The sequence below is a fragment of the Nesoenas mayeri genome (genome assembly GCF_963082525.1).
Source record: "Nesoenas mayeri genome assembly, chromosome: 7".
NCBI classification, from domain to species: Eukaryota; Metazoa; Chordata; class Aves; order Columbiformes; family Columbidae; genus Nesoenas; species Nesoenas mayeri.
In genome coordinates, this window is record NC_137551.1 from 9,002,080 (window position 1) to 9,017,118 (window position 15,039).

General features: G+C 38.0%; 1 protein-coding gene across 1 annotated transcript in view; it reads left to right on the plus strand.

The window, feature by feature from the left end:
- FAM13C (family with sequence similarity 13 member C) overlaps window positions 1–15,039 on the plus strand; it is a gene marked incomplete at its 5' end in the record, with an annotated part of 134,898 nt that overhangs the window by 112,710 nt on the left and 7,149 nt on the right. Inside the window, 6 exons of the mRNA XM_080348188.1 lie at window positions 315–465; window positions 836–901; window positions 6,094–6,304; window positions 7,224–7,362; window positions 8,730–8,811; window positions 10,722–10,933. Of these exons, the coding sequence (XP_080204314.1) occupies window positions 315–465; window positions 836–901; window positions 6,094–6,304; window positions 7,224–7,362; window positions 8,730–8,811; window positions 10,722–10,933 (861 nt within the window). The remainder of the gene's footprint in view (window positions 1–314; window positions 466–835; window positions 902–6,093; window positions 6,305–7,223; window positions 7,363–8,729; window positions 8,812–10,721; window positions 10,934–15,039) is intronic.

Below are 15,039 nucleotides of genomic sequence, written 5' to 3' on the forward strand. Positions count from 1 at the left end.
TACTTGCTTAATGTATTGCTTCAGGACCAAGAAAAGGGATACCATCTCAGTTTGGCTTCCTAGAATAAAGCATCTTTTGCTGACGAATTCATCTTTCCCACGTGTCATGAATAATCCATTCAAATTGGGACTTAAATAACCAGAAGTCAAGAAACTCGTGCAATAGTGCACATTTGCTCTCTCGCACGTCCTCGCAGAGCTGCCAGTGGAACAACACCCCTTTGCAGGCACTGCTGATGGGCTCAGGGAGTTGAAGAGCGATTGCTGAATCCTGTTGTTCTCTATCTAGCCCAATGTTCTGCTTTTGTCTGCAGAATTCTTTGTTGAAGCTACAAGCCCTTGAAACCGATCTGTGCTCTGCATTTCTGCCAACCCAGGAGGAAACTCCCCAGCTGCCGGCATCCAGGGACCCAGCCCCTTCGTCAGTCCAAACCAGTGTGCAAGCTGATGGGGCCAGTTGTGGAGGTAAGCAACCATGTCATGATGTGTTCTCATTTGCAATTATAAAAAAGCCTTGTGACTCGCACTTTAACATCAGATTTGCAGTCCTCTGGGAAACAGTGCAGAGCTAATGCAAAGTGCAATTTCCTGATGCAAATGCTGTGTAATGTATAGAGGGGTGATAGCTGGTAAAAGAATGGAAATTAATGGCTGTAACCTTCTGTTTTTCTGAGAGGGAGTCTTGCTTTTCAGACAGGTTTTCAGAATCCTGACTCTCTTATTTTCAGTTTTAATATTTTTTTAAGTAAATTTATGCTCTTTGCCTCCTATGTCTGTATTGTGTGAGATCACCTGCCATATCATGTAATTCTATTTTTGTCGTTCTTTTTGTCAGAGAAATATCACTTCATTTCTCCTATTATTGATTTTAATTTAATGCATCAGCAGAGAGATAGCGAAGGTGAGTTTTACAGCATGTGGTTTTTAATCATTCATGAACCTCTCTTATTACCCATCTGGGAAAACTGTGGTGTGTTATCTCTCCCCCTTTCCTCAATATTGAAACCAGTCCTTACAAATAAATAGCCCTAAGACTTGACACTATTTTTGTCAATTCATAGCGTGTAGTCACAGGGCTGGCAGAGTCGTGATGCTCAGTAGAAGAGGAATCACTGTTCCTCAAAAATAGGTCAAAGGCAAGATGACTAATACATCTCACAGACGAGTGACATGAATACACAAATACTAAAATTGCTCACCATATATGGTACAAATTAAGGCAGATAGGTCAGTAACCCCGTTGCAATTGATGTTTTATGGCAGAATAAAGGCTGGGTTCAGAAAAACTTATTTCAAGAGCTGTTTGCTCAGAATTTTCAGGAAGAAATAAAAGTAAATTATTTACCGAAGAAAAACCACAAATAATAGTGTTCTCCTTGGGAAATCCTAAAGTTTACGGTTTGTATTACACAATTAAGGAAAATTGCCTGTGGAATCTAAGCTATTATAAAGATAAAGGAACATAAAAAATACTAAACATCCTGGATTTTAACTAAAACCCATGAATGCTTTAGCTCAGCTAGGCAAATAGCTTAATCACTCTGGATACAGGTATGGAACTTGTATGGGTTCTGGTCCCTTGGCGAGGGTCTGAGGCAGGGACAGATCTCATCTCTGTGCTGCACAGGCATTTTGCAGCCCACCCAAAATCTGCACATAGTCTCTTCCTTTATGGCAGGGTCGATTTTTCCTCCTTTTCCAGTAGTCTACTGCATTGTTTTGTTCTGGTAGTTTCTTAATTCATTGTTATGATGGTTCATAATTGTTTCCTTTGCTTATTTTTGCTGGTTTGATTGGATTTTGTTTTAATTCATACTGTTAGTGACCCCTTCTTCCCCTACCCTCTCTAGCTCCTATTTGCCTGTCTCCTGCTACACAGGCAAATACTGGATGATGTAGCATTTCCCTCACACAGTTCAGAGCATGCTCTGGCACTCTAGCACATCAAACTTGTGCTTTAATTAAAGCTTACTTATTTAATGGATTTTAATGTATGCTTATTCCTACTAACATCTGCTTCGTGGCTTGTATTTTTTAATAACTTGACATTTTACATAGATAGGGCTAGTCCTAGTTATGTCTCTTAACTTACTACTGAAACTTTTGATACATTCAGTTTAGGTACAGTTTTCAGATGGGATCATTGGCAATTTCAGCTGGAAACTGGATTGAAGTTCAGTGATTTGTACCAGGCTAGGAACAGAGTTTTTAGAGGATGTGCCATACATACTATGTCTCTAGTTATTAGCCTTTGCTCAGTGACTCTGGCAATACAAATTTTTATACTAACCATATAAAAATCTACTATTTTTTAGATAAACATGAGTGTGTAGTCTATTGAATTTATTTTGATTCACATCCCAGCCAAAAATAAAGAGAAAAAAGTACATTATATGTATGGTGAGTGAAGATAGAACAGTCTAGTAAAATGGCAGGGTATTCCAGGATGCAAAGTGTAGGGGGTGAACAGTATCTCTTCTCTCTGAGCAAAGTCAGCAATTTCCAGTTTACTCTTGAATACGAAAAAACTTGGATTAGAGCTGGCAAAATGAGACCATAAAGAATTGTAAGGGGGTATTAAGCCATTTTTCTTAAGGGGAAATAAAGAAAAGCAGAGTGTAATTTTTATAGCTTTTGGATATGAATACGTACCAAATATATGACTTGAACCATGAGCAGCTGAACTTAACTGCAAGATATTCTAAATGTCTTTAAAATTAGAAATCCTAATGCTGGCGCTCATGGACACCGTGTTTTGAGGGATGAACATATTACATCTCCATAATCTTTTTATATACCACAAGTTTCAGTGTATTATTGTTTTACTTAAAGTAAGGAATGTCTCATGCAAGAATGTAGACTTGTACCATATGATTTGTACACATTATGAAACACACCACCTGCTATAGCATACCGGATCTTTTCTTTAAGTGCTGTGGTGAACTCTTGTCAGTGCTAAGCTGGGCTGAGTAGATGAGGTGGAATAGGTGCAGTCGAAGGGGCAAGAGAGGCTAGATCAGACACATGAACACAGGTAGATGTTTGGTCAGTTCATGGGCTACACACAGGATAATGCTTAGTGTCCCATCTAGGATCTATGCAGAACTAGAATCAGCATGATGGCCATAAATTGTAATTAAATATGGGCTTGGTTATAACTTGTCACCATCCTGATATGTTCCTCTAGTATAGTAACCAGACCATGGAATGAATCAGTTTGGATGACTTGCTGACGATGTCTGGACAATAGGTATTAATTTAATGTATCTGTGGTAGGGCTGGGACTAAAGCCTTTCCTGGGGCCATATCAAAGTTGCACCAGTTTGCAGGCTTCACTGGAGCAATGCTGTCAGGAAACCCTGGTGCCAGGGAAACGGAAGAGCTCTGGCATTTAGGAAATACTTCCAAATTCATCCGCGTTGCAGATTGTCTCCCTTTCATGTGCTAGTTGAATAGGAAAATCTCCTTGAACTCTCTGCAGCTGTTTGTTTGGTTTTACACTGGGGCTGCTGCAGCCACTACTTGTCCTTTGCATTTATCTTCCAGGAGTGTTTAGTTTTGAACATGTACTTTTCTTCCAGTTCTGAGGCTGGGTTGAGCCTCTTAAAACTTCCTGGTCGTAAATATGAAAATCAGCAGATGTCTGTCACCATATGGTTGATGAGCAGCACAGCCTGCCTCCTGCAAGACCTCAAATGTTGGGAACTTTTTTCCTTCACCTATCACACACAGACTGGCTGATTTTTTTAATATGTAACATCATTTTCCTTTCACAGTGAGGACACTGCTACTTACTAGGACTTAAAAAAATATATTCCTTTTAAGAACAGAGCATGAGAAATAGTGAAGGTAATCTGTGTACTTCACAGTGATTATATGTTTTTCAAGTTCAAAGATGGTGAAATATAAGGAAGTCAATTTCTTCTCATTGACAATATTATGTTTCTCAGAAGTTGAAAACAAACAAACAAACAAACCCAAACCAACCAACACCCCACTAAACCAAAACCATTAATTTTTCAAGTCTTACAGGGTAAGGCAAGATTACTTGGCAGAAAAAGATGACATTTTCGTTTGCAGAACAACATTTCTCCCAGCCTGTATCACTGTATGTTGTCTGTGCAGGTAATTTGCTGTGACTGGTCAATGTTCTACCCTTGTTCCTCCCAGATACCTCTCTGGATCTCCGTATGGGCGGATCTGAATCTCATGCATGATTTAGAAGTTTAGGATGTTGCTCTGGTATCTGGGAGAGCTGAATTTGACCTACAGAGTATGAAATACTTAGGAGTAAAGATGCTAGGTTGGAGTTAATAATCAACTACATTGCCTCATGGTGAAAATGCTTAACATAATTATAATTGATAGTACTGGTAGAGTAGATTAACTTAGAGATACAGAAGTCACATGTAACTTTTGCATGACAGACTAATATACAATATTAAACGGGATCTTTTATTGTCTGTAAAGCAAAACCAGTTGCATAGTTCCTTTTCAAATGATATTTTGGGCTACTGTAACTATTATTTTTGAAATCAGTAGGTGCTTTCTATGAAAGGTGCCAGAGCTGGTTTGTCCCCACTCTCCCAGTGCAGCAACAGAGATCAGTAGCTTCAGTACCTGTTAGGCAGAGGTCAAATAAAGTTTATTATAAGAGTTCCATTAAAATCCCGAAAGAAATATCCACCCACCATGAGAACATCCTGTCCTATGCACAAAGGAGAAAACTGATAGAAAGTGAAGGTGAAAGAACTTTTAAAACCTGCCTGCTCTTCCATGAGTAAATCCATGTAGACTTGTTTTTCTGTGCAGTTTTAGACTTTCATTGAAGCCAAAAAACTGTGTAGTGTATTAGAATGAATGCTATATTGCAAATAAAATAGTGATCAGAAATAAAATGCATGCTGTCTGGAAATATAAAATAACTGATATGAATTCAAAGGATATATATATATATAAATATATATATATGGTTTTAGAGGAGAAAAATAAATAATGTAGCTGGTGTAAAATATTATGTACTATGGAAACTGATGTAGGGGAACCTGAGACAGACAATACATATTTACACTGTTTCTTGTGGGGAGAGCTTTTATGAAAGCACAGAGCTTCTCCCAAAATACATAATCTGTTATAAAGTACAATTATCTGATAGTAAAAGTATCAGCTGGGCTAGATCATCCTCACCCAGTTCACCCATGGAAGGTAAGGAGGAAGATTCAATGTCCCTTCTTGTTAATGTACCCAGGTAGAACAAAGTGAAAATGAAGTCTTGGCATTCCCAGGGGGCAGGCTGTGGAAAGTGCCCATTATTTTCCATGTTACCCATTAACAGAATCAGTGTGATGAGGTTCACCAATTCCTACTTTTTCAGTCCAGAATGAATCATTCTGTCTTGTAACTTGACCATCTCTATCACACAAATTTTACCTTTGGAGGCACCAGAAATGAGGTTTCCATTTATAGTAAAAGACAACATTAACCTGGTATCACAAGTGTGACTCCTCCAAGTAGCAGTCACTGCACACTGCCTTGAATGGTACTGGTTGTTGTTATTTTCATATCTTACGTTGTTCAGACCCATGTATGTTACTTCAAACCTTAATGAAATTCTACAGGATACTGCAAGGAACACTGGAGTTTCTTAGCATCAGGACTTCTTATATTTTTGATGTGCCTTTCACTTGACTGACGGACTAAAAGCTAAATCACAAAATGAAACTTGTTTTGTACATTCATTGTCTTCTGTAGGAATATGGCTTTCAAAGGCAAACAGATCTATGGAAATATAATTAATGTTTCTATTCTGGGAAACTCTTCATTTCTTATATTACCCTTCATAGTTTACAAACACGCCCATGACCTTCCCCTGGGGAACTCAAAATTTCTTTTTGTTAAGCCAGTAATTGTCCTTTCTATTTTTCTCATCCTCAGTATTATTTTCATCTGCATGTGATACTTTGCTGAACTATATGCTGTTTACATTGAATAGTTATGCCTTGAATAATTCTGTAAGTATAGATTTGTATTTATCTAGGTAGCCAAATATCTTGTGAGTGACCCTCAGTCCATATTGTTTATGTTTCTTTCTAGAGCCTGTGCCAGCCCACAGAGAGTGGCAGAATGACATGGACAGCAGCCCACAGGAACATCACTCCCTAGGGACCAGCCGACTGCTGTACCACATCACGGATGGAGACAATCCCCTTTTGTCACCACGCTGCTCTATCTTTAGCCAAAGCCAGAGATTTAATCTAGACACGGAGTCTGCCCCTTCTCCACCAAGTGCTCAGCCTTTCATGATGTAAGACAGCATATTTTAATTCTGATATGTTTTAAATAGTTTTTGTATAATCTGTGATCTTTGGCTCTTCCTGTTTTTTCAGTTATTGTTACATCATAAAAAATAAATTGTCATGTCGTAGCGTGTTTTCACATGGTTAATTTGCAATACCATAAACAGGATCTAACATTTATTCAGTCATAAAACAGAGCAATATTAGTTAAAGTCTTTGTTAATTATAGTTAGCAATTATTAACTAACTTTAACGTTAGTTAATAATTAGTCTGATGAGTGAACATAAGATAGAGAGGCTTATCAAGGTACAATACTACAAATTTTAGCTGTAATAGAGCTATAGCTTGAGTCATTCACTAATTATGGGAGTGTCATAGAGTATATAACAGTCCATATACGTGATCTCCAGAAACCAAGCTGTGAGTTTCAGACAGAAACTAAACTTTCTTTAAAGCTTATACACATAGCTGTCAGCTGCATATGAATAAGAATCAAATCTACTTATTTGCAATTGCAAGAAATCAGAAACTAAACTACCTTCAAAATGATAATATTTATCAGCAGTAATAAACACCACCCTGAACTTACTTTTACAAATCATGTTCTTACAATCTCCCGTTACACCTGGAAGATTTGTGAAGTAAGATGTGGGTGTTAAATGGAAATTGAAAAATATTCAGAACTACCACAATTAGCTAAAAAAAATAAGAGACAGAGTGAAAGACAGATGGTGAACCCATCAGTATACATTAGGGGTACAAGCAAAAGCAATTATTCTATGCCTGCTTTGTAAAACTAAACTATCTCGGTTCTGTGAAAGAATTCAGCTGCCAATTCTGAAGTGCTGGGAAAGCATTAGGTGAAACAAGGCACGGTCCATTAGAGCCAGTTCTTTGATGCAGCTACTATGCTTTGGCTTTTGCAGGCCAAGAAGTTCTTCTAGATGTAACTGTGAAGAGTGCAAAGAACCACAAACAGTAGCACAACTCACCAAGCACCTTCAGAGTCTCAAGAGAAAGATTAGGAAGTATGAAGAAAAGTTTGAGCAAGAAAAAAAATACCTGGTAAGATAGCAATTGAAAAGATAAAGGGAAATACGACAAGAGGCAATCGCGAATCCCAGTGTGTTTAAAATTCTGCAAAACAATATGAAGAAATTGTATTTTTGGTAAAATAGGAAAATCATCAATGAAGGGATATCTTTTTATCAGATGTCAGTATATGCAGTAGTTCTGAGACTCTAATTTGCATTCTATTAGGATTACCTTAGTTGCAAAATATCCATAGCTGATAGACTTAAGAACCAAATTGATCCAAAAGATGAAAAGCTACTTATTTACTTTGTAGAGGTCATTGGCTTGGAAACAGTTGCTCTGCTGTGCAGATTCATTCACACAGGCAGAGTCCTGTAAACCTCCAAAGCACAGGGCTCAATAGAAGGTAATGGCAGAAATGAGAGAAATAAAAGTTGTGGTGTGTTTCTGGGGGGTTGTTTGAGGCCGATGGTGTCCTCTGTGCTGTGTACACAACAAGATCACTGCTCATATCGAGCTGGTTTGTGTAACACGTATTGTGCAGTATGAACATCCCAAAACATCTGTGATGCTACAGATGTGTACAATGTGAAACAGGGAAGTTTGTGATATTTTATTGCTACATCAAAAGGAAAGTTCAGCTAATTTGATGTTACCTTGTAATCCGGACAATCACTGCAAACTTCAGTGTACATTTGTACATTGTACTGCCCTATAGTCATCATATACTCCTACGAGTAATATTTCATACTTAAATAGTCATCACGCTCTGACCAGAAAAGAAATTATTTAGGAGGTTTAATTTTACAAAACTGTTTTACTATCGTAGATATCTGAGTTTTGAAGATCCCATGTGAATTGATTTTAATTTGGAGACAATTTCTAAATGCAAAAAAAGAACCGATGTACAAAGCTTTTGTTGTTTGCTGCTTTTGAAATCACTCTGTTGGACAGGATTTTTTCATTTGATTAGTTAACCAGTTCAGTTGAAACATTTAAAATGCTGTTTCCCAAGAGAATCCCTGCCTGAAAGCAGTTAAGGGCTCATCCCTGTAAGGGACAGAATGCTTTGGTTGCCATCCGGAAAATCACTTAGGAACTTGACTAGCATTAGGTATTTGTTCAGTCCTTTTGAAGCCGCTGAGATTACTCCAATTAGTCAAGGACTTAATGTTTTCTTTAGGATCAGAGCCAAAATACTCAGGTTTATGTAACACTGTGACACAATGGGGACAGATAGGCCTGATAGATCAGTACCTCTGCATGACACTGTGATATAGTGCAGTTGAAACTCCAGACATTTTTTAGCACATTGTGCATGGATAAGTTTTTATCTGTTTTATTGTATAACCATCAATTCCTTCTTTTTTTATTCTTCCCATTTTCTTTACACTTAGCCTTCACATGGTGACAAGACTTCCAATCCTGAAGTTCTGAAATGGATGAATGATTTGGCCAGAGGTCGTAAGCAGCTCAAAGGTACATAATAGCATGTAGTTCCACTTTATTGTTGAAGCTTTTGGAAGTGTGAAAGTACCTGGAATATTTTAGTGTTCCTTTTTTGACCTTGGTGCTCTACTCATTTTTCACTAATGCGTGGTGATAATTTTCCCAATGACAACCAAGATATTAAGTGATATGACTTGCCTTCATTCCTAAAAGCAGGGATTAAAATAAGCCCATTCCACCCTCATCACAAAGCTAAAAAGGGGAAAGGGAAAAAGACATCATCTCTCCCTCACCACTTTAAACATTCATGCAAAAGGCAATGTTATTCTAAATATTTTTATGTGTCTGAAATACGGAACTACAAAATTAAACTGTCCTTGTAATAGTACAAATGTAGGTGCAAAATGTTGCTTTAGGAATGAGATTACACAACTCTAAAGCTCTTATTTGTTTGATCACAAAAATAGATCTTTCCCTGCTATCAGATTCACTCTTGGGGGTCTAGTTTTGCCCTTGACTGTCTGCATACCACTCCATTAACGTCTGTGGGTGTATCACATGCTTGCCCTCAGGGAAAATGTAGCCAGACTAATTGATTCTTTTTTTTGAAGGCTATTTATAATTTATCTAAATCTTTTTTCCCCATTATAAATGGATTCTCACCACTAATTAAATCATAATATTATGTTTCATCTCTGTTTTGAATATAGTTAAGAATGTTGATATAGAAGGCGTGATTGTGGTAAATAAAGAATTAGAAACTCAACTTTCAGTAAATATCTTCTGGAAAGTTCTCCCTTTGATACTAGGCTTTGCAATTACTGTATTATTTTTTTTTCCCCTCTTGAACTTTGTGTTACAAATCCAGGAAGGGGCAAATGAGAGGAAATGGCCAAACTACGTAGTTAACTTTCTGAAAAATATCTCTCTGACTCAACCATTGCTTCAGCTAGGCAGGGGTATGGCTTTCATAGGTCAGCCTGACCTGCACACCCAAAATGCCTCGATCCTGTAAACAACCCTGATTTTTTTATCCTGAATAATGACACTGCTTTTAAGTGAAGTAAGACTCTTGAGGTTCATGAGACAGGTACAACTGAAATGGAAAAACTTGCAAGTGCTTGTAGGTCCTCCTTCAAGTTGGTAAGGCTTGTCCATCATTCCTAGCTCTATGAGTTTAATAAAAATTACTGTTTTTCTCAACAAACCTGGCCTGTATCCTCAGACTGTCACAGCTTAAAATATATGTTACTGTTTCTGCACAGATTTCAATAAATTTAACACGTTTGGAGCCATTGATCTCTGCCTTGCCCAAGGTCCTTCACCAGCCAGACATATGCTAGGAACAAAGCCTGGTTTTACAGGAGCTAAATCAGACCTTAATTCAATTTCTTTGTTGCTCTGTGTAGGTCCCTAGAGCTCCAGGGTCTTTGGCTTGATGTCAAGCTTATATACTTACATACTTTATTGCTTCCTGGGAAGCTAGGACACAACCTATATGTCTTCTTGCGGGGTTGCTCAGGTGCTCCTCTGCCAAGGGAAGTAATTTAAGCGAAGTGGCTGATTCTCCTTGTGAGGACCAGCTCAGTAGCCTGTCTGGGATTCCTACCCAGAGCCCACTCTTTAACCCACTGCCTCACTAGTCCTCACCCATGGTAACACCTTTTATGTTAAAGATGGGCTTGGAGGAAAAAGATAAGTACATCTGTGCTATAAGTTTCATTGGTCTGGACACAACTCATCCCTTTACCATTGGATTTCACTTTAACCAAGCAAAAGATATTACATGTTGAAGTGCAGCAGTGCTACTTTCCTATGAAACTGTGGTATGATAATAGTCATATGTAAGAAGTAGGGATGTGTTTTTTCTTGTAGTGTCAGAAGAAACTTCTTTGCAAATATTTCTAATCTATTTACTTGCCAAGTAATTTGCCTTTCAGAGCTGAAACTCAGAATTTCAGAAGAGCAAAACTGTACCTCACGAGCACCCCAAAGACATGATCATCGCGAAAGCACTGGGACCTCTAAAGGGGCTGGGACACAGGAGACCACAAGTGTGGAACCACCTCCCTCAGTAGAAGACACCGTGGATAGTGTATTGAGGCGACTAAAGGAGAAAAGACAACACTTCAACCTTCCTGAGACTATTAAGGTATTTAACAAGTATGGCTGTTTCTTTCAGAACTTTATAATTTGATGTAGATATTAGTTCACATATAGCTGTCTCAGGGTACGCTGGTGGATGTGCATCCTGTATCTTCTGGCACTGTAGTGCATTCTATCTCTAACAAGATAGGAGCTCTAGTGTCAATTTCTGAAGTGACTTTTCTGTGAAGTGTTGCAAAGAAAAAGAGGCACAGAAGAGGCGCAGAAGGTTTTTTCATATCATGCTAAACGCTTTTTGCTCAGAGATGCACGTATAAAACTGTTTGCCAGGCACTGCTGAAACCTGCCTACCTGAGGAAGTGTGTCGAAGATGGTGACAGCAAAAGCAATCCCGTCTTGAGTCCACAGAAACTGTGTGACTAAAACCATTCTGAAGTTATTTTGACACTGAAGGTCCTCTCTCACCTGAGAAATGCTGAAAGGCTCTGCTCGTTCAGTCACTCTGCACTAAGCTCACATGGATAGCACAACCGTCTGCTTTGCCTTTCTGCTCCTGTGCTGCCTCTGCTCTTCCATCTTTTCAATTACTCTTCTAAATGTAGGACCAATATTCCATGAAACATGCTTGCTTGTCTGGCCAATCTATTTCTGTTTTTGTTTTTAAACTTCTGCTGTACTTCCACACTACTGATATATTATAGGGTCTGTCTGAGGCTGCTGTTCTGCGATACATATTGTCCATAAAAGTACTTCTGGTTTGGCTATTTTTGCTGTCCTATTTGTGCTGCTATACAGCCAGGCAAGGAAGTAAATCCTGTCCTCAAAGGTACCTAAAATCTAAATGTTGACAGTACCATTCAGACTCTGGCTGATAAACAAAAAAGGGGAAGGGGTGAGGAGGACAAATAGGAGTGAAAAGAACCCAAATGCTAAATTATGCAAGAACTAAGAAATTATTCTGGGTGGATTTCAGTAGCAGAAAGTACCCAGCAGAGATAATTTTTATTTTTTTTCTTTTATTTTGTTTCTATTCTTAGTTCTTCAACAACTGGTTACTGTGTAAAAACTTAAACTCTGCATGATGATGCTGTGCTTCTGAGATCTTGAGCTCTGCATACATGACTGACTTTTTAATTGCTTCTTTTTATAAATGTTTTGAAAAATCTGCAATGGAAAAATGTTTCACAACCAGAACTCCCTTGCAAGAAAACAAAAGATGACAACAAAACCATGCTGTTCTGTATATAGTCCTAAAATCCCAACTGTACAGACTGTATGATAGTATTTTTAGTTCATATATATATATATGTAAAATTATATATATATATATGTATATATATGTATATATGTATATATGTATATGTATTAATATATATATGTGTGTATATGTATATATGTATATATGTATATATGTATATATAATGCAAGGAGTGAGATCAGATGACACCAAAACAGATGTCAGTGAGGAAATCTTGCCCAGAAAACTCTCTTATAAGATTAAGTTGGGTGTGGGTCTCTGTCCCATGCATTTTTCAATTAATTGGACTTCTCCTGATTTTCCCAGAGAGAACCCCTAAATCTGTGCAGTGCCAGTGCTGACTTGAAATATTCTCATACAGAATTCTGTAGTGTGAATTAAATATTTGCACAAGTTAATATTTTAAAATATAATTTTTAAAGATCTTATTTATTTTCTTCTTGTATTCTTGTAGAGAGAACCTGTGTTGAAAGAACTATTCATTTGTTAGCAAAAATGTTTGATAATAGTTATACAAAACATCATGGAACAGAGGCTTGAAAAGGAATAATATGAAGTCAAATTGATCTTTTTCAAAAAGAAGTATTTTAGGAGATCCTTAAGTATAACATTAAAATGATAGGTTTTTTATTATGCGTCATCCTGGACTTTTGGGGGAGAATAAGGTTTATCGCACTGATGATGTGAAATTAATTAAGCTTATCTGCTGGTTACAGTAAAGATCAAAGGCTTCATCTCAGCTACATGCAAGTTTGGCGTTACTGTAGATATTTGTTTTGTGTTCAATATTCTATTTTGTATATAATATTTAGATCCTGTACCAGAGTCTGAGCTAGATTATTAGTACACTAGTGGCAGCTGAAGGTTTCTTTTTTCAGTACTGCTATTTTGGGCAAGGATAGTCTCTCCATACAAGCCTGCTCAGTTCTCCCCAGAAAATAAACTGTGGGAAGCCTCTATGGCCTTGCTGAAATACAAATGTGAGGCTGAGTGTCCTTAAGAGGTGCAGAGTAAAACCCTGAACCACCCAGTAGGTCTAAAGAGGACAAGCCACAAGATCTGAATATGAAATAGCAGAATGTGGTTTTCAGAACAAAACACCCTTCCTGTAAAATAGAGAAGACACAGAAAAAATTGGGATTCAGCAACCCATATAGGGATGGTCATGTGTTACTATTTGTTTGTTACTTGCTCCTGGTGCTGGGAGCTGGTGATTTATTTAACAATTTACCTCTTTTTAGGTACAAGGCTTCAGGAAGAAAAAGAAAAAAAAAAATTTAGATCATGAATGTAGGAGTTCAGGGGCCAAAGAAACATAATTTATAATTACTCAGAACAAACACCAAATCCCTAAAACCCAAATTCAAATCCCAACTCCTGATTTTAAACCAATCCGGATGTTTAATGGCTGGGGATGAAATCGCTGCCCCAGTCACAGGAGGAGCAGCCCTGTGCTGCTCAGCTGGGGCTGCAGTCAGACTTGATCTGACCCTCAGCGAAGTCAACTGGTACTGTTCTGTGGATGTGTCCTGTGCCTTGTTGCCTGACTTCAACGTTTTTCTTACTATTTTTGTGTTAAATACCACTTTGTAGTGAGCCACTGCACACCCCCAAGGGGCAGCCTTAGCGGGTGCTGGGAACCCGGGCTCATTGCCTGCATGGAAACAAAGCACTGCCTCTGAGACCAACAGGCCTTGGCCAGACACCATCTGTGCTGTCTTCTGTCTGTCCTCACACTATGTGTCTTCTGTCTGGAAAAACAACAGCAAGCTTACAAGCTAGAAGCATTCAGGGAACTGACTAGTGAGGATTTCACGTGCCTTCGTTCCAAGTTATGAAAAAACAAACGACCACCTTAGCTTTATATGTAGCCTCCTTCTTCTTTCTTTATATGCAACAAACAACTTTTGCCTTGTTTTCAGTTTTAAGGTTTGCAGTCTGTTCCCCAAGGCTTTTTTTAGACTGGTTACCTTTATGTGTCAGTCCTCTCATTATTGATCCGCTTCAGTTCATCTTTTCCTTGGTTATGAAGCAATGTTTTTATTTAATTAGCATTGAATTTCATATTACTCTATGCAGCCTACAGTTCTAGGATGTCTCAGACAATTCTGTAATTTGCGAGTGCACCTGCCTTCTCTGATTTTGAAATTATCAGCCATTTCAAACTTAGCTGAATTCAAACCTGTCTTGAGATTGCTAATAAAATGAGCTAATGAAATAGACCCAAGTGCTGAACCCGCTTGAGATTGTTTCTCATGTGTAAAATCAATATTAATGATCACTCTCTGTTTCCTCCTAACCATTCAGCTGCTTCAGGCTTAATACTTTTTGAAAGAATTAACCTTGTATTAATTGCAGAACTAGCAATAAGTAAACCAATTAACTACTTTTTAATACTCCTACATTCTAGTTAGCAGCTCTTCTCTGAACATGAATGACAGATAAATTTGGAGTGATTAACTAAAGCAGACTTTTAAGGCAAAATGTGATTAGTGTTTCTGGACTGGTTTTTGCATATGAACAGCAAACAAAGAAGGTTTTGCTCCTGCTGAAGTGAACAGTGAGGCACTCCGTTAGTATTAGAAGAGCATTACTTCTTCAGGGCTTGATACATTTCTAAAAAGTAGAGGCTAATTATTAAAAAAACTTCCTCAAATTGTCAATAAAAGAACCCTAGCCATCGACTTTCTACAGAAAGTGTGCTCAGCATTTATGGGGTGTTAACCACGGTATCACAATGACTGGACATTTAGGGATTTAATTGTGAATCTGTCACTCCACTCCATAAATGTGTTGTGTTCGCGTAGCTAAAGCTTTCTGTTCTTCATCACTTACCAGCCCAGGCAAATCTATTTTTCTTGATGAGTAATTAAAAACCGAGGAATGCCCTCTCT